Genomic DNA, 26,139 nt, shown 5'->3' on the forward strand with positions numbered 1-26,139 from the left:
ATGAGGTGCAAAACATCATATAAAAGACTCGCATCAGCCATGTACAGCGTGTCTCAATTTATGCATTGCTCCGGATCAGCTATATTAGCTGCATTTGACGACACCATAAAAGATGGCGTTGATATCCCGTCTCTGTCCTTTGGCAATGATAACCCAATAGCCTTTTTACAAGACCCTATTGTAATTGGAGCACTCCATGTTGTTCAGAAAGGAATTACTGTAAGTTGCGCGGCTGGGAATTTTGGTCCCTCCCCACAATCTATCTTCAATTACGCTCCTTGGATCATAACAGTTGGAGCAACTACTATTGACCGGTTCTTTGAGTCGAAGGTTATCCTAGGCAACGAGAAAGTTATCAAGGTATAAAATATGGATTTTAATTGCTTCACTCGTTTAAGGCCATAACACTACCTGTATATAATTTCAGGGTGAAGGTATTAATTTCTCTCTTCTGAAGAAGTCCCCTATATATGAACTTGTTGATGGAAGTGAGCATGAAAGCAGGCAAACTATAATTCTACCTTTGATTTGATTCATTTGCTCAATATTCTAACCCATTTAATATTTGTCTTCCATTTCAAGTTAAGCCTTGTATTTTTTGGTTCCGCAGAGTTTGTCAATCAAAGTCGCAACATGACCAGAATAGGGTGAAAGGAAAGATTGTGTTGTGTAACTTTAAATTTGATAACCAATACAACATAGATCAGCTGCAATCTGTTGGAGCTGCGGGTGTGATTGGAATTGTCCACAAATTGGATCCGGAGGCGCTAATTTCTAGTACATTATCGGTGACCATAGTACTCTTAGAGGATGGCTTGAGAATCGCAGACTACATTAAGTCTTCTTGGTGAGACCATCTCAAATTTAATTACATGTGAATAACTCTATGTTAATATGATTCCTTACTCTCAAGATTACTTTCATAGGAATCCCACCGGATTTATCTTGGCAACAAGAACAATTTTGTCTCATAAGCCAGCAGCTGTCATCCCTAATTTCTCATCATGAGGACCTGTGCCTGATTTACCAAACCTTATCAAGGTATATATGATTTCATTATTATTTTTACGTGTCACGGAACAAAGTGGAAAATATAACTGACAGTTGTTTATTTTTTGCAGCCTGATCTTGTGGCACCGGGTGTTCAGATCCTGGCCTCATGGATACGGAATGACACAGATATCGTGCTTCCTGGGAAAGAAGCTCCTTTATTCAACATTATATCAGGAACTTCGATGGCTTGTCTAGATCTTTCAGGCATTGTGGCAGCTATCAAATCAAAAAACCCCACCTGGACTCCTGCAACTATAAGATCTGCGATAATGACAACTGGTAAGTAAATTAGGCATTCTTAACTCAAACTCAGTACCATTTTGTCTTGCACATCAACTAGAGTTAAGATCCTACTACTAATCTAAATTAGCAAGTTTAAGAGGGCCTGTTTAGTCTCACAGGTTTAGTCTTTTGGGAGAAGAAAATAAGTTCATTTGTCCTTCGTAACAGGTTTATATCATTGATACGTGCATTTTATATAGTCTTTTTAGGCCTTTTCATGCACATATTTCCATGCTTTTATCGTAGTTTATGCTACGAAATGCCCCGAATATGCTACTTTGGTTTGTTTTGTCTTATTTGCAGGAATGAACCAGAAAGTAGTGAAATCAAGCCTTTTACCATCCTTTTAGCATGCATTTGGAGGAAGAGTGAATTTGGAGCGGGAATGTAGCTGTTTTGGGATGCGCAAAGAAGAAAGATAGCTAGGCGAGCAAAGAAAGAACTTCAAATTGTTAGTGCCTATTTTGAAGAGCCATATCTCGAGTTCTACAACTCATATTCAAGTGATTTCAATTGGAGATGAAAGCTTGTCCTCTTATCTTTCCAACGCCACCGGAATCACTCTGTTTTCCCAAGTAACGAAGAAATGGCAGCCGTTTGAAGTTCAATGCGTAAAGTAGGAAATTGTTGCTGGAAAGTACTCGATCGAGTACAATTATGTTTGATCGAGTCCTTTTTCTACTCGATCGAGTAGTTGCATTTTAGGATTTACTCGATCGAGTAGATTTTCTACTCGATTGAGTGGTTTAAGCTTTAGTTTACTCGATCGAGTGGTTTTAAATCACTCGATCAAGTGGATTCTCTTATGGGCTTGGGCTTTTTAGTTTATTTCCGTCATTAGGTTAAATAATTCCTATTTTCTTATAAATAGGAAGTTAGGACGTCATTTGTAATCACTTTTTCTTTCCTCTGGTTCTGGTTCGGACGCGTCTTTTCCCTGTTACTTTGTTTCTCTTACTTCCGGATCATTAGTTCAGTAATCTAATCTTTCCCTTTTAATTCATTCTTGTTCCTTTAATGCTTTTATTATTTCTCAATTTAGTTATCATGTCTTATGTTATTAGATTAGCAATTGCTAGTGTAGTATCCCGAGCCATGCGTAGCTAATTCCTTTAATATGTTAGGACTAGGGAAACCGTGGTAGCAATATGTTAGGATCGACTTGATTAGATTAGTTTTGCAATAAGAATTGTATTAGGCAATATAATTGTGATTAGGTTGAATGAATGCATGCAGGAGACCGATTAATTAGTTACCCCCGACCTGGAACGAAAGATTGGAAGGGAAGGCTTGCTTAATTACAATAGGTGATACCTAACTAGGGCGAAAGCTAAATTAAGGAGACCCTAGGGCGATTAGAGACCGAAAGGGTATAATCGTAGGTTTAAGGACCGAAAGGTGACGACCTCGCTCTTCTTATCAATAATTTAATCGAATCAGTTGACCAGATAGTGTAGCTGCCACGGTAGACCGATTCCTAGCATATTTCTCTCTTTTATCTGATTTACCCTTGTATTTCTTCATTAATTCCTCTTGCCTTAATTCTATTAGTTTAGTCAAAATATTTCAAACACCCAACTTGTGACATTAGACAGACCGAATAGACAAGTAGATAGTAAACCGCCTCCCTGTGGAGATCGACCCTACTTATCGCTAGCTTCTGCTAGTTATATTTAGGTATTTATTTTTGGTACATAACGACCGTATCAAATTTTGGCGGCCTTGACGGGGAGGCAACTATTTATTTATTTGTTTAATTCTGTCTGTTTTTAGCCTCAAGGGATTTTTCCCTTGAGGTCGTTCTAATCTTTTTCTTTAGTGTTGTTTCTATAGGCCTTACAGGTACTACCTAGACAGTTCTAGGTGAATGATCGTCAAAGTGAAGGCTTGAGTACCTTTGGCCCGTCACCTATGTTCCATTATATGGCGCATCAGGTGATTTACTGCGGTAGATGTGGTGCTGCTGAGCACAATGCAGCGTTTTGCATGGCAGAAAACGACGAAGTTTACGCATTCCAGCAGCGCAGTCGAGCTAGTCAAGCAGCTGTAGTTGTGCCACCACATCCACCCTATTAACGAGGCTACCATGAGCCTCCGTTTGTCTGGCCACCGCAACAAGATCCTCCTGATATTCGGGAAGAAGACATGGCGGAGCTGAAGTCTTTAATGAAGGCACTTGCATTCCAAGTGCAAGAAGGTGATAGAGACACTTTTTCGCGATTTGATAAGCTCGAGTCTGAAATAGCTCAGTTAGTTGCTGAGTCGGATAGGTGGCAACCAGAAGAGGTATACTGTACCGAGATCGGTTTTCCCCATGAAGAAACCGTGTTGTCCAATGCTGAGGATGATCTTTATGACTCGGATGACGAATTTCTATCATATTTCACCGCCTTACACGAGGATTTCAGCGTTGTACAGGAAGAATCACTCGATCGAGTGACTTATATTAGTCGATCGAGTGAAAATTCAGAAAAAAAAGTTCGATCGAGCAGATCAAAGCACTCGATCGAGTGAAAATCAGGAAGGAAGTTGTAACACCCCTATATTCAGAGGAGCCTTAACTAGGCCTTCCTTAGCATATAAGGGCGTTACCATCTCGGTTGCCCGAGGATAGTAATAATCAAATGTCGATAAAAGAACTATTATATTGTATTACAAGCGATTAAACCAACAAACGATATGAAAGATACAACTCAAAGATACTTGCTATGACTATCGAATCTCGTGAAGACTCATCCCTGCCCGGACTCCAGCTATCAACAACATCAACACCTGCTAAGACCGACTTCTCACTATAAGGGATCACGGCAGACACATAACAAACAAACAACCACACAAGGTCAGTACTGAGATAAGATACGACAACGGTAACTACAATTATCAACACAATACCAAGCTATCCAAACTCAAACACAAACATGATAACCCAACCAACTCTGTCACTGACTGCCCACTGGACCAGCCCTGCCAGTGGGGGACCGCAGCCGTTCCCACCAAATCCCCGCTCCTCATAATGAGCGATAACCCTGTCCATTAATGTGCACATCCCCTCCCGTGGCGGGTTCTACGGAGGGCGAAACTAGGGCGTGAGGCCACTCTCGCAAGTGACCTCACTCAGCCGAGGACACGCCTCGAGAACCAGAAACAATCAACCACAATCACCATCACAACCATCACCATACAACTACGATACTGAGCAATCACAATACAACCACAACGACCAACGTACTAGACTATCTACAGAAACTGAGTAGGCGAACCTACCTTTAAGCAACTGCAACCAATCCATGTCGACAAACAACATATCCAGCGACCAAGCAAAGCCTATAACCACAATACAATCATCTATTACTAACAAGCAAACCCTAACAGTAAAGTGTTGGGAAATGTGTCCTCAACAATAGTGCGATCATATGATTTACATATCATTATTAAATCTCATTCTAAAGAATACAATTGGGAAGTATTTTTACTGTCAATTGATCAACATATATCGGTAATGGTTGGCTGACTAGAGTTTGACATTACTGTCGTGCGACGGTGGTGATCAGTTGATCCCCTAGGTCATACCTATAGGGCAACACTCTTAATTGATCTATTAATTGATCGTATAATGTTACGAGTCAATTAATTTAATTAAAAATTGACGGACGATTTTGGAAGTAAAATTTACGTATCACATTGAAACTTAATTAAATGAGATACGGTCTGAGTAATCGAATTGTATCATTGCTCAGATGAAATTATTGTTTAAGGAAACAATTGATTTGAATGAATTAATATAAATACAAACTGTTGTGATTTATAAACGGTAAAATATTTTGGTACAAGTAATTATGAATTACTAAGTCGGTTTTTGTATGTGACGTATTTTTAATAATACGTTGATTTTTAATATGTTAAAAATGCACAACAAATTTATGTAATATATGACATGTGACATAAGACAAAATTGACAAAAATAATATGGATCCCATATTATAAGTGGACCGAAATATGGAGGGATTATGGTGATTAAATTATGTTTAATAATTTAAGTGGAAACAATATGATGACACTACCTACACCTAGCCTTACATACCTATTCTCTTGGTTAGAGAATCATGTCCATGCATAGGCTCCCCAATCCCTCCTCCCACCGGTTTTACCAAGGCCATTTATAGAGTTTTTCTTCTCTAATTTTTCATTCATTCAATATACATAATTTCTAGTGTGAGAAATTTAAAATTTCCTCTCTACATTTTAATGAGAAATTAGAGAGATAAAACACTCCAAAATTCTTCTACTCTTGACCGAATATTCAAGAGCCAAAACAATTATTTTGGGTCAATTTTCTTACAAAATTTATATTGTACTAGTATTTATAATATTAATTTTAATTAAGAGTAAGCTTTGAGTATAATTCCTTGGGAGAGATCCTACACTTGGGTCTTTGTTCATCCAAAAGGAAAGCTCAAGAACAAAAGAGAAGGAGATCTCTTTTGTGCCCATAAGAACCGAAATTACAATGTAAGGATGATTTCTTCTTTATTTTGCTAATTAGTTTGCATGCATAAGACCTTTATTAATTTTATGACAAATTAATTTATAACATATATATGAATATGTAAGTATATAGATCTACTTTTCCTTCAATCGGTTTGCATGCAAATCGGTTAAAAGTTTTTCCGAGTTATAAAGATTAACATATAAAACATGTAAAATTTGTGTTATTATGATATATCACGAAATTAATTCATGCATGTTAAAATTTCTGGTCCTAAAATGTTTTAGGATATTTTGGTTAAATTTACGGATTTTTATTGTTCATATAATACAATAATGGCATTTAAATGTGATTTTATGAGTAAAAATGTCATTTTTGGTCTAAAATTAGCTATACTTCGAATTTTCCAGTGATTTTTGGATATGTTGTCACACATATTATTTTGAGATAACCTGTAAATTTTCATAATTTTTGGACTTGTTATGCTCGAAAAATGGATTTTTCATTATTAAATTCGGATTTAGGTGAAAAATAGGTTAATATGATTTATATTTCGAATCTGGTCATAGAAATTTATTATGTTGTCACATGCAATTTTACAAGATGTGTGTAAAATAATGGGCTATAGTGAAGTCTTTTTGCATGATTTATGGATTTTTGAAGAAAAATAGCATAAATAGTGACATTATTAGTGAAAAATTAATAAAACATAATCTATGACTAAGGAAAAACGTCAAATGTTGCATTTTATTATTTTTTTCAGATCTAAAATTGAAAAGTTGATGAATAAAATTTTTCTCATGTTTTTATGATTATTTTATTAAAAACCGATAAACCGCAACATTGTTTTTCCGGAAAAATTTCGAAATTTTTAACCTAAGTTTTCGAACACTATGAGTGTAATGGTATTTTTACAGAATGTTCATGAGTTTAAATTTCAAATTTCAAATTTATTTGAAATTTTGTGATTTATTTGAAGTTTATAGCTTATTTTTGTAATTTTTAGTCCATTAATGAACAATTTTATAAATATGAGTTAATTATGGTCAAATTATTAGTGAAGACTAAATTTTGAGTCCTAAGAGGTTAGGGTAATTAACTTATGCATAAATATGAATTTATGTAATTTTTGTGATTATAAAATGTTGAAATCACGCAAATCTGTAAAAACCGAGTAATATACGATATTGGCTAATTAAAGGCGATTTAGCATAAAATTGAGCATGTTCATACATATTATAATGCTGCATTTTTCTTTATGATTGTCATAATTATTAATTTATGTAATTTTGAATTATGTAATTTTACTTAGTATGGCCTTAGATTTTAATTGGCATTTCCCGAAATGTATGGGAATATCGATTCGGTTGTAATTTTATTGTGATCTCGTATCACCGTTTTGTAATGTAATAGATTTATTTTATTTTAGTTACAAATGTATAATAGGAAATTATGTAATTTATTATGTAATTTTATTCATTCCGGAGTTCCCAAAGACGGATTTCTTCAAGAATGGCGATACATAAAGACGGTGTTACCTCGAGATGCGTGCCACAACCGAAGTTCAAAGGACAAATGGAGTTGGTTTCCGAATATGTAATAGTTAAAAAGTTTTTCTATTTTAGGAAGGCCATACTAGGATTTATTTATTTTATGCTTGTATTTTATTCTATGTCGCATGCATCGCTAAATCGCCATAACTAAAACATGCATCTTCTTTCATCGAGTTTATCGACCGTGTCAATTCGAATTATCGTAGTTCACCGCTTTAGTTCACTTAAAACGTGATAGATAATAAATTGACATGACCTCTCGCTAAAACCTTTAATTGAGACATAGCCTTACCAAATAGTAGAAACCATGAAAACCTATTTCGTGAGGGAGTGCACTCGGCCACACCGGGGTACAAACCTTGTTACGTAGGGGAAGTGGGTGATAAATGTCTATCCGCCGAATTCATGTTGATGAGGGTTTCATCGGCCACACCGTGCCCAAATTAATATGGGTTTGGATCATGGACACATTTATTCGAAATTTGGATTGAACTCAACAAAAGTTTTTCGATAAGGGTTTTATCGGCCACACCGTCCCCTTGTTGAATGTGTTTTGGGCTAAAGATAAATGTTAATGTAATATTATCGACCAAGAGTTCTAAAAGTAGAATCGATTAAAGCGTTAATCCACCGAGTTATATTGATAAGGGTTTCATCAGCCACACCGTGCCCAAGTTAATATGAATTTGGGTCTTGGAATCATTTATGATAGTTGGGTAGAGGTCACTATATAAATGCTCATACCTTGTTAATTATTTACAAGTATGATATTAAAAGACAAATGTTTCCTTTTCCTCCATATTTGTAGTTCTTTACAATAAATCCATCAAATGCTACCGCACCGATAACTATTGAGTCTTACCACAATGTTTTTGACGACGTTTGCTCCAACAATGATTTCGACACTACTAGAGAACTTCATTTTGGAATAGGTTCGGATGGAAACCTTAACTTCATCACTTCTTCTAAACCACCTACTACTACTAGACCTCGTGTGAGTCCGTCTCAGGAAGACTACCTCATACAATCTATAGGGTCTTTGTCTCTGGAAGATAAAGATGCCAAAACTAGTGGGAGCTCAAGCAATCAAGTTCTTGCTTCAAAGGGCAAAAAGTTCAAGAAGAAGGGAAAGAAAATCAAAAACTTAAAGCAAGTTAATGATGAGTGCCATTATTGCTATGGCATGGGACATTGGCTTAGGAATTGTCCCGTATATTTGCGAAATATAAGGGAAGGAATTATCGTTCCAAAAGGTAAAATTCCTAAAGAAATTTATGTTATTGATATAAATTATACTTCCACTACGACATGGGTACTAGATACCGGTTGTGGTTCTCACCTTTGTAATCATTTACAGGGTTTAAGAGACGTGAAGAGGCTTAGCAAGGGAGATGTGGATCTACGCCTTGGAAATGGAGCTCGGGTAGCGGCCGAATCCAAAGGAACTTATGTTTTAGCTTTGCCTAATGGATTTGAGTTGTATTTACATAATTGTTTTTATGTGCCTACACTCTCTAAAAACATTATTTCAATCGCTATGCTAGACATGGACGGTTTTTGTTTTGTCATTAAGAACAATCGTTGTACTATTTCTAGGAACGACTTGGTTATAGGCCAAGCTTCCTCTATCAATGGCATTTAGAGACCTCAAATCCAACTAATGATATCTATAACATTCAATCAAAGAAACTCAAATCAAGTGACCCAAGTGAAGCGTTCATTTGGCATTGTCGATTAGGTCACATAAACGAGAATCGCAGCAAAAGATTAATTTCGACTAATGTGATTATACCATTTAATTATCAATCATATGGTACATGCGAATATTGCCTACTTGGCAAAATGACTCGTAATCCTTTTAGTGGTAAAGGGACACGAGCTAGTGAGCTATTTGGACTCATACACACCGATGTGTGTGGACCAATGACTATCACCGCTCGTGGAAATTATGACTACTTCATAACCTTCACCGATGATTTAAGTAGATATGGGTATATCTATTTAATGAAACATAAGAGTGAAGCGTTAGAGAAATTCAAGGAATTTCAAAACGAAGTAGAGAACCAATTGAACAAAAGGATTAAGGCACTACGATCCGATCGTGGTGGTGAATACCTTAGCCTTGAATTTGATTCACACTTGAAAAGTCGTGGTATTATATCACAACTTACTCCACCCGGAACACCACAACTTAATGGTGTTGCCGAAAGGAGAAATCGAACCCTACTTGATATGGTTCGATCCATGATGAGTCAAACCGAGTTACCAAACTCGTTTTGGGGATTTGCAATTCAAACCGCAATTAGATCTTTGAACAATAGTCCCACTAAATCCACCGAGAAAACTCCATGTGAGATGTGGACGGGAAGGGTTCCCAATATATCCTATATGAAGATTTGGGGATGTGATGCTTACGTCATGTCTAAGAACGACAACAAGCTTGCCCCAAGATCCGAAAAGTGCAACTTTGTAGGTTACCCCTTAATCTCACGAGGTTACTACTTCTATAAACCTCAAGAGAACAAAGTGTTTGTGTCTTGCGAGGCTGTCTTCTTTGAAAGACAATTTATTTCTAAGAGACAGAGTGGGAGAAATTTTGAACTTGATGAAGTTCAAGAGCCACAAACCGAGATAGAGACGCAAGAAGATGTTCCTTCGTCGTCTAACGAGGTTGTACCTCCTCCACTAAGAAGAACGGGTCGAGTAATTCGCCATCCTGATCGATATGTGGGACTTATCGAGGAAGATGAAACACTTGATGTGTTACTTATGGAAAGTGACGAGCCCGCCACCTACAAGGCCGCAATCTCTAGTCCAAATTCCTCCTTATCGCTTGAAGCCATGAAGTCCAAAATGGATTCTATGCATGAAAACCAAGTTTGGGACTTGGTAGATTTGCCTAAAGGGGCAAGACCCCTTCAATGCAAATGGATATTCAAAATCAAGAATGGCATAGAAGGACATGACGATGTCTACAAAGCTAGGCTAGTGGCAAAAGGATTTACCCAAGTCCAAGGTCTCCATTATGATGAGACCTTCGCCCCCGTAGCCATGCTAAGATCCATACGGATTTTGTTAGCGATTGCCGCATTTCATGATTATGAAATATGGCAAATGGATGTCAAAACCGCTTTTCTAAATGGGCATTTAGAAGAGGAGGTGTACATGATACAACTCGAAGGTTTTGTTGATTCTAAAAATCCTAACAAAGTGTGCAAGCTTAAGAGATCCATTTATGGTCTTAAGCAAGCATCTAGAAGTTGGAATCATCGATTCAATCATGTTATAAAGGAAAATGGTTTCACTCGAAGTGTTGAGGAACCATGTTTATACATGAAATTCAGTGGGAGCAATGTTGTGTTCCTAATCTTGTATGTCGATGACATACAACTCATTGGAAATGATATTCCAATGTTGTCTTCTGTTAAGAAGTGGTTAGGTAACCACTTCCAAATGAAGGATTTAGGAGAGGCACAACGCATATTAGGTATCCAGATCCATAGAGATAGATCCAAGAGGATATTGGCACTAAGTCAAGAGTCTTATGTTGATAAGATTCTTCGACGGTTCAGCATGGACAAATCCAAAAGGGGTTTGGTACCTATGGTGACCGGGACGATATTGAGCAAGACTCAATCTCCCTCCGAACCCCATGATGTTGAACGCATGAAGTTGATCCCTTATGCTTCCGCTGTTGGATCAATCATGTATGCCATGATATGCACACGTCTCGATGTCTCGTATGCCTTGAGCATGACGAGTAGATATCAAGGAAATCCGGTGAGAGTCATCGGATTCTTTGTCAACAACATCCTTAAGTACTTGAGAAGAACTAAGGATTTTATCCTAGTGTTTGGAGGAGACACTGAGTTGCGTGTTAATGGATACACGGACTCAAGTTTTCAAACAGATAGAGATGACTTGAAATCACAAGCTGATTTCGTTTTTATGCTCAATGGTGGTGCCGTAAGCTGGAGAAGCTTCAAGGAAGCTTTAACCGCGGATTCTACAATGGAGGCTGAGTACATTGCAGCATCAAAAGCTGCTAAGGAAGCTGTTTGGATCAGGCAATTCACGGAAGGTCTAAAAGTAGTACCTACCGCCAATGATCCCATCACTCTCTATTGTGATAATAGTGGGACGATCTTCTAAGCTAAGGAGCCAAAGTCTAGTAATAGATCTAGACATGTACTTAGAAAATATCATGTAATAAGAGATTTCATTGAAAGAAAGGAAATTACGATTTGTAAGGTTGGGACGGATGACAACATAGCCGATACGCTCACTAAGCCTTTATCGCAGGCTAAACATGATGGACATATGGCGTCCATGGGACTTAAACGTGTACCAAGTCTATGTTAGATTTTGAAATGAAATAAAAGTGTTGTTTTTGTTCATGTTCATAATCACATTTGTCTTTTATCTTTAATTTATACATTGTTACATCCAAACGGGTTGTAGTGACAATTGAGCCCCGTTAAAGTGAACACGGATTAACATAGTATTTGCCCATAGTCACTTGTATGAGGTGACGTCTCGAAGTGACTAGAGTGTGATGCGATTGATGGCAAGTTCAAGTGCCATAGAGTCATGTGAGATGACTAGTCGATCACATGGGCAGACTGTTAGGAACATTTTGTCGGGCCTTATGACCGCTTATAGAGTTCTGGCAATTTATATAGCCTGGTCGTGGCGAGAGCTACTATAGTATTCAAATGAGTCGATTCTTTTGACTAAAGACTATTCGCCTAAGATGGCACAGTTTCAGATTAACTTTGATTTGTGTTACTACGACCTTCGTAAATGGGGTCAAATGGGCATATTTTGGGTTATGATGGCTGTGGCTAGTCGAAGGGAATGAGTGCGATAGGAATTGTCCACCCCTAGTCAGGGTTATAACAATATCTCAGGGCCACTCGAGGAGTAATGAACTCGAAATGCGTGGTCACGCTCGGAAAGTATCTATGATAGATAAGTGTGGTCAAAACAGTTATTCTCCAGATCGAGGAAACCACTCTCGATATGATCACTTGCAAGTACGACCTGAAAGACACCTTGCATTGAGTGGGAGATAGTAATAGGACAAGAGAATTGGTGACGCACACTTGTCGAGGACAAGTGGGAGATTGTTGGGAAATGTGTCCTCAACAATAGTGCGATCATATGATTTAAATATCATTATTAAATCTCATTCTAAATAATACAATTGGGAAGTATTTTTACTGTCAACTGATCAACATATATCGGTAATTGTTGGCTGACTAGAGTTTGACATTACTGTCGTGCGACGGTGGTGATCAGTTGATCCCCTAGGTCATACCTATAGAGCAACACTCTTAATTGATCTATTAATTGATCGTATAATGTTACGAGTCAATTAATTTAATTAAAAATTGACGGACGATTTTGGAAGTAAAATTTACGTATCACATTGAAACTTAATTAAATGAGATACGATCTGAGTAATCGAATTGTATCATTGCTCAGATAAAATTATTGTTTAAGGAAACAATTGATTTGAATGAATTATTATAATACAAACTGTTGTGATTTATAAACGGTAAAATATTTTGGTACAAGTAATTACGAATTACTAAGTCGATTTTTGTATGTGACGTATTTTTAATAATACGTTGATTTTTAATATGTTAAAAATGCACAACAAATTTATGTAACATATGACATGTGACATAAGACAAAATTGACAAAAATAATATGGATCTCATATTATAAGTGGACCGAAATATGGAGGGATTATGGTGATTAAATTATGTTTAATAATTTAAGTGGAAACAATATGATGACACTACCTACACCTAGCCTTACATACCTATTCTCTTGGTTAGAGAATCATGCCCATGCATAGGCTCCCCAATCCCTCCTCCCACCGGTTTTACCAAGGCCATTTAGAGAGTTTTTCTTCTCTAATTTTTCATTCATTCAATATACATAATTTCTAGTGTGAGAAATTTAAAATTTGCTCTCTACATTTTAATGAGAAATTAGAGAGATAAAACACTCCAAAATTCTTCTACTCTTGACCGAATATTCAAGAGCCAAAACAATTATTTTGGGTCAATTTTCTTACAAAATTAATATTGTACTAGTATTTATAATATAATTTTAATTAAGAGTAAGCTTTGGGTATAATTCCTTGGGAGAGATCCTACACTTGGGTCTTTGTTCATCCAAAAGGAAAGCTCAAGAACAAAAGAGAAGGAGATCTCTTTTGTGCCCATAAGAACCGAAATTACAATGTAAGGATGATTTCTTCTTTATTTTGCTAATTAGTTTGCATGCATAAGACCTTTATTAATTTTATGACAAATTAATTTATAACATATATATGAATATGTAAGTATATAGATTTACTTTTCCTTCATAAAGAACAAGGACACCGATGATGATTATGACATACCTATAGGGAGAAACTAAGCAAAAGACCGCTACCCGACTCAAGTGACGCTTTCCTAAGGCACAAGGATCTTCAAAAAGGCTTCCATGGAGGTTTTGAGGTGAAAGGAAGGGAAAGAGGCGACTGAAGGATAGTAGGAAAGTGGCGGAAGTGATATGCGGATTTAACAAAACGTGATATAAAACCCTCGCTGAAAACTCAGTACTCGATCGAGTACCCAACACACTCGATCGAGTGGCCCCCTACTCGATCGAGTAACCTAGCTACTCGATCGAGTAGCCTCTACTCTATCGAGTACCACTCATATCACGCAAGCCAAGATGGTTTTGGCACGCAATTCTAAGACTACTCCCGCTCCCAAGGCCAGTCAACGCTGGTCAAAGGGGCTCTAAAAGGGCGGGTATTACAGTCTTCCCCCCTTAAAAGAACTTCGTCCCCGAAGTTCAACTCACCTATCTCACGCACAAGACACGGAAAAACACGACATTACCAAACTTCCTACTCAAACCACTGCTCCATGGAAATACCATTCCCCCCCATGTCATCATCATCACCGTCTACACTTTATACCTATCGACTCTTACAACTATCAAGCAAGCATTATCACCGTTAATTGTCACTCTACATGTATGCATCAATTCTTACTAATGATTATGTATCAAACATCGACTTTGCCATACAAGCCAACACAAACAACCATCGCTCATCATGTGATAACAATTATCAACCCGAAACATCATGTGATAACAACTTATCAACCCGAAACGTATCTCGTACCAACTTCATGCTGCACAACTAACATCACGTGTTACTCACTAATTCGTTCTATCGCACCACAACTAGCCCTTTATGATGGTCCTTTAAGACATACTCTCACATTCATTTTAACGAACTAAAGTAACCAAGGTACTAGAAAATTTTGCAATTAAACAACAAAACATTATAGGCAAACAAAACGGTAACTGCAATTAAACAACAAAACATTATAGGCAAACAAAACATAATTTCAAAATCAGCCAAAATCAGCCTTTTTATTTCGCGATAATTTTCGCGACATTACTCTTCCCCTCTAAATAGGAACTTCGTCCCCGAAGTTCACTAGCGAAATTACAACACACATTACGTATTACTTGATTCATAACGTGAATTAGAAACATATTATTGATTGTGGACATTACTCGCTAAGCATAAACGCGTTAAATTATAAATCATACACCACCACCGGGATAACCTGCCGCCATTGACAAAGCACGTTAAAATCGTATGCACGAACTTATGAAGAAATGTAACTTTAATGGATGAATGATAATATGGCATATATAACATAAAAACGACAAGAAACCGTCACCACTTCACTAATTGTGACAAATGTGCATATAAGACCGGAACTTGACTTCCAATATATAAAATTAACGGTTCATAGGTGTTACTACGTACTAATAGCCACATTAAACATCAAACTTGCGATTATGAAACAATTGAACATTTTTAATTTTCGAAAACCTCCTGTAACAGTGCTACTCGATCGAGTATGTAGCGGTACTCGATCGAGTGCCATGCTACTCGATCGAGTGTCTTGACTACTCGATCGAGTAGCCTACAGGTCAGAATGCTTTTTATCCCACTTTCCTGCAGCTACTCGATAGAGTACGGGGTACTCTGTCGAGTACCTACAGGCCAAGGTGCCTTATAAAACTTGTCGTAACCCCACATACGTAAACATAGTTGTCATATAATTTGAGTCGGGATGATTTCCCGACCCCCAAAACAATCCTGCAACATAGTTAAGTGACAAATCCGGCCTTATGGCCAACAATACAAGTCCAAAATCGAAGTCTCAACAAAAACAACTACTAAAGTCTAACCACACTACTAATCACCAAAATCAACTACCATCAACAAAGATAAAACAAGGAGTATCACTCCTCCTCCTGCTGCTGCTGCTGCTCCACCATCACCTCATCATCTCCACCACCGCCAGAAGTACCTGCTCCCGATGACCCAATCCCCGCATCAACTCCTGCTCCTGCTCCCCGGCCCACGTACCATGGAGTCAAGCCACCGTAGGCAAAGGACTGAGGTGTCCCCCACGTCGACTGATCCACCCCGTAGGAATGGAAAACCCCTGTGTAGTCCCCAACTCCACTCCACCATACCGGATGCGGTCCCTCGGTCCCTATTCCCTGAGCGTACGCCATCTCGTGCATGTTCCGGAGTGTCAGGGTAGATGACACTCTCTCCGCCAAGTAGCTGGATCGCATCTCCGGGGTGTCGAGGTAAGGGTAGCACGGGAAAGGCTGCTGCTGTGGTGCCACCGGTCGTGGCCTAGTCTCCGAGGTCCTCTCCTTCACTCGACGAGGTCTTCTCCCCAACCTAGGTCTCTCCACCGCCACGACTGACGCATTGTCGCCCTTCTTCGGCTCTAGCATCACCTCGAGAATCGTGTCGTCGATGAGGTAGGTCTGCAGATGGCGGGGTCTATCATCATCCTCCTCCTCCTCCTCCTCCTCATCATCGGAGTCCACCGTCACTACCGTCGGCTCTAAGGGCTCCGTGGGTGGGAGGTGCGCAGGAGCTAGAATCTTCATCCAACTCACGCCCCACACCCTCCAAGCTAGGCTACCGTCAGCCAAAGTCCTCAACCATTTCAGGTCGAGATAGTAGTCACGGTCCATGGTGGGCACCGGGGTAACTAGAGGCACGTACTCCGAAGAAGCCTCGAAAGAGGTTAGCTTTTCAGCTAACCGAGTGGCGATGGCGCCACAACTCAAGTATCGGGAAGAGGCAGTGGCCATCAAGGCAAGGGCAGCACAAACCATCGAAGGAGCATTAAAGACCACCTTCCTGGTCCGCTCCGGGTTCAAGTAAGACATCAGAAGTAACACCTCATGGTTGTTCAGCTTACTGATATCCGGTCGATCATAAAGGAGGTTCGAGAGAGAACGGAGAAAGATCCTCAATGTGACATGCTGAAAGTCATTAATCAGCATGTTACTCGAGGTAGGAGCTGGTTTCCTGGTCAGACAAGGCATTAGGCGGCATACACCGCACTCAGCAGGGATATCGGTGATGGAGTCCTTGGGAGGCTTTGCCAACCCAAGGTGAGAAGCAAATTGGTCCATAGAAAGCAAGAAACTAGTGTTCACCAATCGAAACTCAACGGTCTGGCCAGCGGGGTCATAGATAAAAGAGCTCATAAACTCCAAGGTAAGAAAAGGATAAGAGTGTTTCCTCAGCCTATACAAACCCATAAGGCCCAAGGTCTCAAAAATGTGACGAACATCCGTCTCTATCTCCAAATCCTCCAATAAAGTAGTGTCTATACACCTTGTAGGTCTCATTTTGCGTTTTTGTAAAGCTACAAAACGCTCTCTCTGCTTGAAATCAACAAAAACAACTGAAGGGTACTCTGGAACTGCGGGTACCACAGGTCCACTCCCTTCCCCCATCTCAGGTGGATTACCCCTCCCCCGTTTACTTTGGCGGGTTCCTATGTTCAGTCTCGGCATCTGTTTCGGCATATGTTCAAACAAACTTGTATAAACATGCAAACATTTACTTCACGTAATTCGGACTTCACCCATTCAACTAGGCATACAAATTTCACCCACAAATTTGACATGTGAAGCACATAATTCATGCTATTAACCTTGAATATTAAGCTATGTACACACATTCACCAACAATTTCCCAAATTTGACATACAAGCTCAGTTTACCACTACTCATAAGCCACGGTTGTGAAAAATTTATCATGGTGATTACACATACTCAACAAATTCGAATATCCTAGCGTGATTCTAAAGGTTGTTCCAAATACAATTCTAATCACATGTGAGGCATTCTTACTAGTTCATGGAAAAGAATAACTTAGAACATATCATTATCACCCTTCAATATTATGAACAACAACTCAATTAAATTTTTTTTTTCAGACGGTCTTTACAGCTGTAACAATTTTGGCATATTTTCATCAATTATCATCCCTACAAACATATTGAAGTTTAACTTACACTTAGACAATTATACACCACACCAAATTCCAATTATGAATCACGAATTTCCATTTGAGGCACTTTTAAGACGGAGTTTTAAGGCAACTTTCTAAGGTGAAAATCATCAAAATCCATCCTTCAACATGATATAAACAAGGTATAGTACTCAATTTCATCATCTAATCCGTGTAAAATACCCAAAAATCGATTTTGATTTTCGTAACCCTAGAAATTTCGACCCCCAAATTACAAGTTTCTAATCCATATTACAACAATTAATCATCAACAATCAAGAAAGACGACATGTGAATCATACTCCAGCAGTTAAAGGCAACAAATGGATCATATGAATCGAAATTTTCAAGCTATGTAATCATCCTCCACAAGTTTAAAGCATAAAAACATGTAAATAGAGTAGAAATCATACCTTGATCAAGTAGTGAAGTAAAGGAACGAAATTAAACTAAGAAAATAACCCCAAATTAACCACCACCAACACTAGATATGAGAGATTCTTGAGGGTTTGAGAGGAAATAGGCTTAGGTTTTCGACTTATAGAGGAAGAATGAGAAGAAATAGAAAGGAGAAGGGTTTTAAGAAACCCGTAGGATTCATTGTATAGTAACCTACTCGATCGAGTGCCTAGGGTACTCGATCGAGTACCACCCTACTCGATCGAGTAGGCACTAATTCGTCGAGTATCTGCAGGAATTTTTCCCACATCCCGACGTCATAGCTTCCTAACTAGATCGAGTGAGGTCTACTCGGTCTAATAAGCACTCGCACTCGGTCAAGTATAGTTAAGTACTCGGTCAGAAATACGAAGTAACTTGAAGATTCCTGCAAAACAGCATGTGTGTCGATTCCAAACCAAGTTCGGAATTCGGCACCAATTATCGCACTTGCTCGCGCATTACCATCACTAATCACGCATATCGTATCGTCTCAACTACTAAAGTGTTCGTCACATTACGCTACACAAATTTCCCAACTCGGTTTACCTGCTACCGAATCTTCTATAAACATAATCACGCCATCATATTACACTTAAACTTACTTTACTTGTTACTACTAAACTCGTGTTCACTTCAATTTGAAGCGTATAAATAACATCAATTCTCTCTTTCACTTATCATATAAATACATACTTTTCAAAACAAATTATTCTATCATGTTTTACATTCTATCATAAGCAATTCATCTTGCACGAATCAAATATTACGCAGCGGAAAAATTTCAACCAACAAATAAGGCATAAACGCATTACTATATGCTATGTCTCGAATTATAACTCAACTATACTATAACTATCATCATAGTAATTACGGTAGGATTTATAAACTCGTATGTGACTACCTTCATCATCAACTTATAGCAAACACCAACATGTTCATCCTTAATTATAACACACCCATTCACATTCCCAAGCATTTCTATCGAATAGACTTTTGTCACGTATCTCAAAATCATCATACAAGCTCACTAATCATGCCCACACTTCACTAAACACGGCCCAAAACTAGCTATTACATCCCTATTAACGCTAACTAAGGCTCAACTACAGGTAGTTCCGACACAATTAGCATACACGCCACCCATATACACACGGACTCCACATTCTCGTACCCTATGACAAGCTTAAGTATCATGGGGCCAAGATTTTGAAATGAGGGCGCCTACTCACCCAAAACCTAGCATCAACTGGGGCTCCCATTACACATACACCAGGTTCATTTTATTAGACTCCCTACGTTCATTATGTTCATTTGTTTCAGGTTCCAAAATCGTCGCTCTGATACCACTTTGTAACACCCCCATATTCAGAGGAGCCTTAACTAGGCCTTCATTAGCATATAAGGGCGTTACCATCTCGGTTGCCCGAGGATAGTAATAATCAAATGTCGATAAAAGAACTATTATATTGTATTACAAGCGATTAAGCCAACAAACGATATGAAAGATACAACTCAAAGACTACTCGCTATGACTATCGAATCTCGTGAAGACTCATCCTGCCCAGGACTCCTATCAACAACATCAACACTGCTAAGACCGACTGCTCACCATAAGGGATCACGGCAGACACATAACAAACAAACAACCACACAAGGTCAGTACTGAGATAAGATACGACAACGGTAACTACAATTATCAACACAATACCAAGCTATCCAAACTCAAACACAAACATGATAACCCAACCAACTCTGTCACTGACTGCCCACTGGACCAGCCCTGCCAGTGGGGGACCGCAGCCGTTCCCACCAAATCCCCGCTCCTCATAATGAGTGATAACCCTGTCCATTAATGTGCACATCCCCTCCCGTGGCGGGTTCCACGGAGGGCGAAACTAGGGCGTGAATCCACTCCCGCAAGTGACCTCACTCAGCCGAGGACACGCCTCGAGAACCAGAAACAATCAACCACAATCACCATCACAACCATCACCATACAACTACGATACTGAGCAATCACAATACAACCACAACGACCAACGTACTAGACCATCTACAGAAACTGAGTAGGCGAACCTACCTTTAAGCAACTACAACCAATCCATGTCGACAAACAACATATCCAGCGACCAAGCAAAGCCTATAACCACAATACAATCATCTATTACTAACAAGCAAACCCTAACAGTAAAGAACAAGGACACCGATGATGATTATGACATACCTATAGGGAGAAACTCAGCAAAAGACCGCTACCCGACTCAAGTGACGCTTTCCTAAGGCACAAGGATATTCAAAAAGGCTTCCATGGAGGTTTTGAGGTGAAAGGAAGGGAAAGAGGCGACTGAAGGATAGGAGGAAAGTGGCGGAAGTGATATGTGGATTTAACAAAACGCGAAATAAAACCCTCGCTGAAAACTCGGTACTCGATCGAGTACCCAACACACTCGATGAGTAACCTAGCTACTCGATCGAGTAGCCTCTACTCTATCGAGTACCACTCATATCACGCAACCCAAGATGGTTTTGGCACGCAATTCTAAGACTACCCCCCCTCCCAAGGTAAGTCAACGCTGGTCAAAGGGGTTCTAAAAGGGCGGGAATTACAGAAGTGGTCGATCGAGTAACAATTCTACTCGATCGACTGAATTGGCCATTGAGAGCATTGATTCGTCATGTGGATTTGTTTTGGATGACGATTTTGACGATAATGATGGATACGGCGAATCTCCCCTATTCAAAGACGAGTTGGATGCACTTGAGGCTGCGATTTACGGGTTAAAATCCACTGAGGAGGGTGACGAGGAAGCAGCTGAGTCGGTAATTGCTCCTAGCATGGAAGAGGTAATATCTTCCTTTGTCAATGATTCCGTCATTGAGAGCGACCAACCCGAGGTAGTAAACGATAATTTATTTATTGTTTGTTTAAATAGTATATTGCCTCAGTTGACTTATGCTTCGCATTCTAATGCTTTACCCTCTCCCAGTTGGTCAATCAATTAAATGCCTTTTCACCGTACTTATCGTCACAAACTTGTTAATATGAAACGGGACCCCACTTTATTGTCAATTGCTCCTGGGCTCCTCTATTTTGTGGGGAAATGTAGGAGCTCCCATAAGAAATTTGTCAGGCTTAAACGATTAATTATTTCAATTTCCTATTTTATTATAATACTTTGGTGCTACTTATGCTCTTGTGTAGCACATGCGCAGATGTACGATCTCATGCTAAGAGCTTTGAGCTGTTTTGATTATGACTGATTGAAGCAGCTGATGAGAAAGAAGGTCGAGCTGGGACCTGACTGAAGCTAGCGCTACCCGGAAGGCAATCCGGAGATTTATTTTTAATTGTTCTTCATTTTATTTTAGTTTTAGCTGTGATAAATGGTCTTCGTACCATAGACTATATCAGTTAGGCTTGTTTTTGTTAGTTTGCGGGCTGTTTTCATTGCGTTTTGCAGGAACACACTGAGGATCACTCGAGCGAGTACTTTTTGTACTCGATCGAGCACTTTTGCTGCTAAATCCTCTCGATCGAGCAGTTTTCCTACTCGATCGAGCACCTGCAAAGAGAGAATTACTCGATCGACCTAATTTCTTTTCGATCGAGCAGTTTTGGATGCCCAACCCACTCGATCGACCACTGTTCGAGTGCCATCGAGTGTTTTTGACTTGGATTAGCTTCCTGTGACGGTATTCCGGGCCTTTAGCAACCTCTCATGTTCATGGCTGGTTTGGGGAGGTCCCTCTTTCACGTATCTTGTAAGCTTTCCGTATTTATTCTCTTCTTCCTTTAGTTTGCATTTCCTTTCCATGTTTTGGTACAATAGAGCATTGTACGGTTTGTTTTGGGGAGGTTATGCATCCATATCTGTGTCTGCATGTTGTTTTTATTGCATTTCTGTTGTCACGTTTAATTTTTGTATGTATTGTTGTTTATTTTCATATAATATTTAAAATCCCATAAAAATTGGAAAATTGTTAAAAATTCAAAAAAAATCACGTTTATTTAGCATATAGGTTGAGTCGAAACGGTTGATTTCAATGATGAAATTGCACTATAAATTGTCTTTTTGCTTAAGCCTTGCAATAAACTTTTATCTTTTAGCTTTGTCTTATTGCATATCTACGAGTTTATGTTTAAATTTAGCTGAACGAATAGACTTGACCTGAAATTTTGGCAACCTACTTATATATTCTAAGGATTAGAGCCTTATAAACTGGTGTCATTTATGACCAGTTTCATGTAGGATTGTGAGTAGTTACTCATTTCGTAACATGTATCATCAATTTGCACAAATATGAAATTCAATTGCTTTTTGCCTACATACATTCGGGTTAGTGGTTGGTGTCACACGCAGGGAGGTGCTTACAATTTCCTTTTCTTTCATTTTTACCCATTTAACTCCACATTAGCCAAATTTGGATGTAGCATGTTGACCCTTAGCTACATCCAAATTTAGCCTGCCTTGTCGAGCTAGTATAATGTATGCTTTTGCGGTATATAATTTATTGTGCCAAGTTTGGTTTATATTGCATGATTTGGAGTTGGTAGAAAAAAAAAGGAGGATGAATTGAGGAAAAGGTTTATGAAAAAAAAAACGTGAAAAATGAAAAAGAAAAAAAAAAAGATGAAAAATGAAAAAAAAATACGTGAAAAAGAAAAAAAAAAGACAAGAAAAAAGAAGAAAAAAAAAGAGGTTATATTGTTGACGGTTTCGCTCCTATGCTTTATCTATATCATTTGAGGAGTATTTTCAGTTCGGTTTGGTGAGTTTTATGCCAAATGAAGGGCATGTGCTTAATTCTATAATTGAGTTGGAAATGGATGCTGTCATATGGTTTTGTTTAGGTACTAGCTTGGCCGCCTATACCTCCACATTCCCATAAATGTTTTGCCTTTTCTTACCCATTGCTTCACTTTACCATATTTTTGTAAGCCCTCGGCTGTGACAGGACCTTGTTTGGTTGGAATGTGTGTACGGTAGCTAGAATTGTCTATCATATTAGTTGCATGCATGTTTATGTGGGTCGTAGTCTAGGTGAGCGACTATTTTTCTTTCTCTCTTACATATATATGTTCACCCTTTGCTTCATGAGAGAAGAGTGACCCGTGAGAGTCCATTACTAAAGGTCTTGCAAGGTCGACGGTTCAGCTTTATTATAAACATCTTATAACTCGTTTGCATTTGACTGTTTGCTATAAGTGTTAGTTTGCTTGCATTAAATTGGTTTAAGTGAGCATTTGTAGCTAGCTCTGAGTTATCTTTTCCGTTCCATTAGTTTGCATTTAGTTTACTCGAGGACGAGTAAAGGTTTGGTTTGGGGAGATTTGATACGTGCATTTTATATAGTCTTTTTAGGCCTTTTCATGCACGTATTTCCATGCTTTTATCGTAGTTTATGCTACGAAATGCCCCGAATATGCTACTTTGGTTTGTTTTGTCTTATTTGAAGGAATGAACCAGAAAGTAGTGAAATCAAGCCTTTTACCGTCCGTTTAGCATGCATTTGGAGGAAGAGTGAATTTGGAGCGGGAATGTAGCTATTTTGAGATGCGCAAAGAAGAAAGATAGCTAGGCGAGCAAAGGAAGAACTTCAAATTGCAAGTGCCTATTTTGAAGAGCCATATCTCGAGTTCTACAAATGATATTCAGGTGATTCCAATTGGAGATGAAAGCTTGTCCTCTTAGCTTTCCAATGCCACCGGAATCACCCTGTTTGCTCAAGTAACGAAGAAATGACAGCCGTTTGAAGTTCAGTGCGTAAAGTAGGAAATTGTTGCTGGAAAGTACTCGATCGAGTACAATTATGTTCAATCGAGTCCTTTTTCTACTCGATCGAGTAGTTGCATTTTAGGATTTACTCGATCGAGTAGATTTTCTACTCGATTGAGTGGTTTAAGCTTTAGTTTACTCGATCGAGTGGTTTTAAATCACTCGATCAAGTGGATTCTCTTATGGGCTTGGGCTTTTTAGTTTATTTCCGTCATTAGGTTAAATAATTCCTATTTTCTTATAAATAGGAAGTTAGGACGTCATTTGTAATCACTTTTTCTTTCCTCTGGTTCTGGTTCTACTTTGTTTCTCTTACTTCCGGATCATTAGTTCAGTAATCTAATCTTTCCCTTTTAATTCATTCTTGTTCCTTTATTGCTTTTATTATTTCTCATTTTAGTTATCATGTCTTATGTTATTAGATTAGCAATTGCTAGTGTAGTATCCCGAGCCATGCGTAGCTAATTCCTTTAATATGTTAGGACTAGGGAAACCGTGGTAGCAATATGTTAGGATCGACTTGATTAGATTAGTTTTGCAATAAGAATTGTATTAAGCAATATAATTGTGATTAGGTTGAATGAATGCATGCAGGAGACCGATTAATTAGTTACCCCCGACCTGGATCGAAAGATTGGAAGGGAATGCTTGCTTAATTACAATAGGTGATACCTAACTAGGGCGAAAGCTAAATTAGGGAGACCCTAGGGCGATTAGAGACAGAAAGGGTATAATCGTAGGTTTAAGGACCGAAAGGTGACGACCTCGCTCTTCTTATCAATAATTTAATCGACTCAGTTGACCCGATAGTGTAGCTGCCACGGTAGACCGATTCCTAGCATATTTCTCTCTTTTATCTGATTTACCCTTGTATTTGTTCATTAATTCCTCTTGCCTTAATTCTATTAGTTTAGTCAAAACATTTCAAACCCCCAACTTGTGACATTAGACAGACCGAATAGACAAGTAGATAGTAAACCGCCTCCCTGTGAAGATCGACCCTACTTATGGCTAGCTTCTGCTAGTTATATTTAGGTATTTATTTTTGGTACATAACGACCGTATCATACTAGCTCCATTTTAATTACAAAGTTACGAGTATAACTTACTTCGACTTACAAAAGTCAATAGACAACATTGGCTTATAATTCCTATATTATTAACGATCTTATTGCTTAATTGACAGCCATCCCAACTAACAACCTGAAAGAGCCAATAACCACGGAAATCGGAGAAGTGGCTACACCTTATGATCTTGGGGCAGGGTTAGTGAGCAGAACAAAGGGGCTAAGACCAGGACTGGTTTATGAATTGGAGTTTGTCGACTATTACAAGTTTTTGTGCTACATTGGTACAACCTAAGTAGCATAAAGCTAGTCGCTGGTAAACTTCCCAAGGGATTTTCTTGTAGCAGTAATTCAAGTGAGTTGAAATCGAACTTGAATTACCCTTCAATAGCTACAATGTAGTTGAAATTAGAGAAACGAAAACCTTGAATAACACATGATTTTATTTAAAATAATTACTATAAGTCTTGTAGTAGCTGAAACTACAACCTCTTCACATCATCAAGATAAATTCTTCACTGCAAATGGAGTTCGGACTTTATTTTTTCCACTTGTCCAAGTGATTGCTCCAAAAGTGTTGTTCTTCATAACAAACGGCGGTGATGAAGAAAATGTTACACTGTAGATCACCCTTCTATGGTGTTTGTTAAATTTAAGTTCATTCGGAACCACAAGTACGGCCAAACGTGGTGGTGCCTCTACACTACTAGTGTAAACTCTTTCATCACCACCACACATATTAGTGAGTGTTCTTTGTACTGTGACTCTCTGTCCAAACCTCCAGGATATATCTATTGAGGACTTGCTTGGGATGGGAGTAATTATTAAGGGAGTAATGAGAGCTAAAATAACAAGAAATGGAAGAAGATTGGTGGTTAGTGGTGGTTGTGGAGAGTGGAAATAGGAGGAGAGGGAGGAATTATTACCTCCACAAGAAGGTAATGCATTACTTGAAGGGGAGGGGACTGGGGAGTAACAATTACACCCTTAATGGAGGGATTTTACATTATATTTCCTCATTTCTATCAATTTCTACCTCCAACCTTCATCCATTCTT

At 38.6% G+C, this 26,139-nt stretch overlaps 1 protein-coding gene and 1 pseudogene across 1 annotated transcript; both read left to right on the forward strand.

Annotated features, from left to right (window-relative positions):
* Nucleotides 1-1,315, forward strand: LOC141632997 (subtilisin-like protease SBT5.1). Its single transcript, XM_074445495.1, has 5 exons — nt 1-360; nt 428-504; nt 611-847; nt 927-1,041; nt 1,122-1,315. Exons 1-4 carry the CDS (start codon nt 1-3, stop codon nt 1,006-1,008), a joined length of 756 nt encoding a protein of 251 aa, XP_074301596.1. The 3' UTR covers nt 1,009-1,041; nt 1,122-1,315.
* Nucleotides 1,048-25,484, forward strand: LOC141632998 (CO(2)-response secreted protease-like; annotated as a pseudogene).
* Nucleotides 25,485-26,139: the final 655 nt, after the last annotated feature.

The sequence above is a fragment of the Silene latifolia genome, chromosome Y (assembly GCF_048544455.1).
Source record: "Silene latifolia isolate original U9 population chromosome Y, ASM4854445v1, whole genome shotgun sequence".
Lineage (NCBI taxonomy): Eukaryota > Viridiplantae > Streptophyta > Magnoliopsida > Caryophyllales > Caryophyllaceae > Silene > Silene latifolia.

Coding starts and splice junctions, on each gene's coding strand:
- LOC141632997 (XM_074445495.1), top strand. CDS start 1: ATGAGGTGCAAAACATCATATAAAAGACTCGCATCAGCCATGTACAGC. Junction 505..610: donor GGAAGTGAGCATGAAAGCAG/GCAAACTATAAT, acceptor TTGGTTCCGCAG/AGTTTGTCAATCAAAGTCGC. Junction 848..926: donor GACTACATTAAGTCTTCTTG/GTGAGACCATCT, acceptor TTACTTTCATAG/GAATCCCACCGGATTTATCT.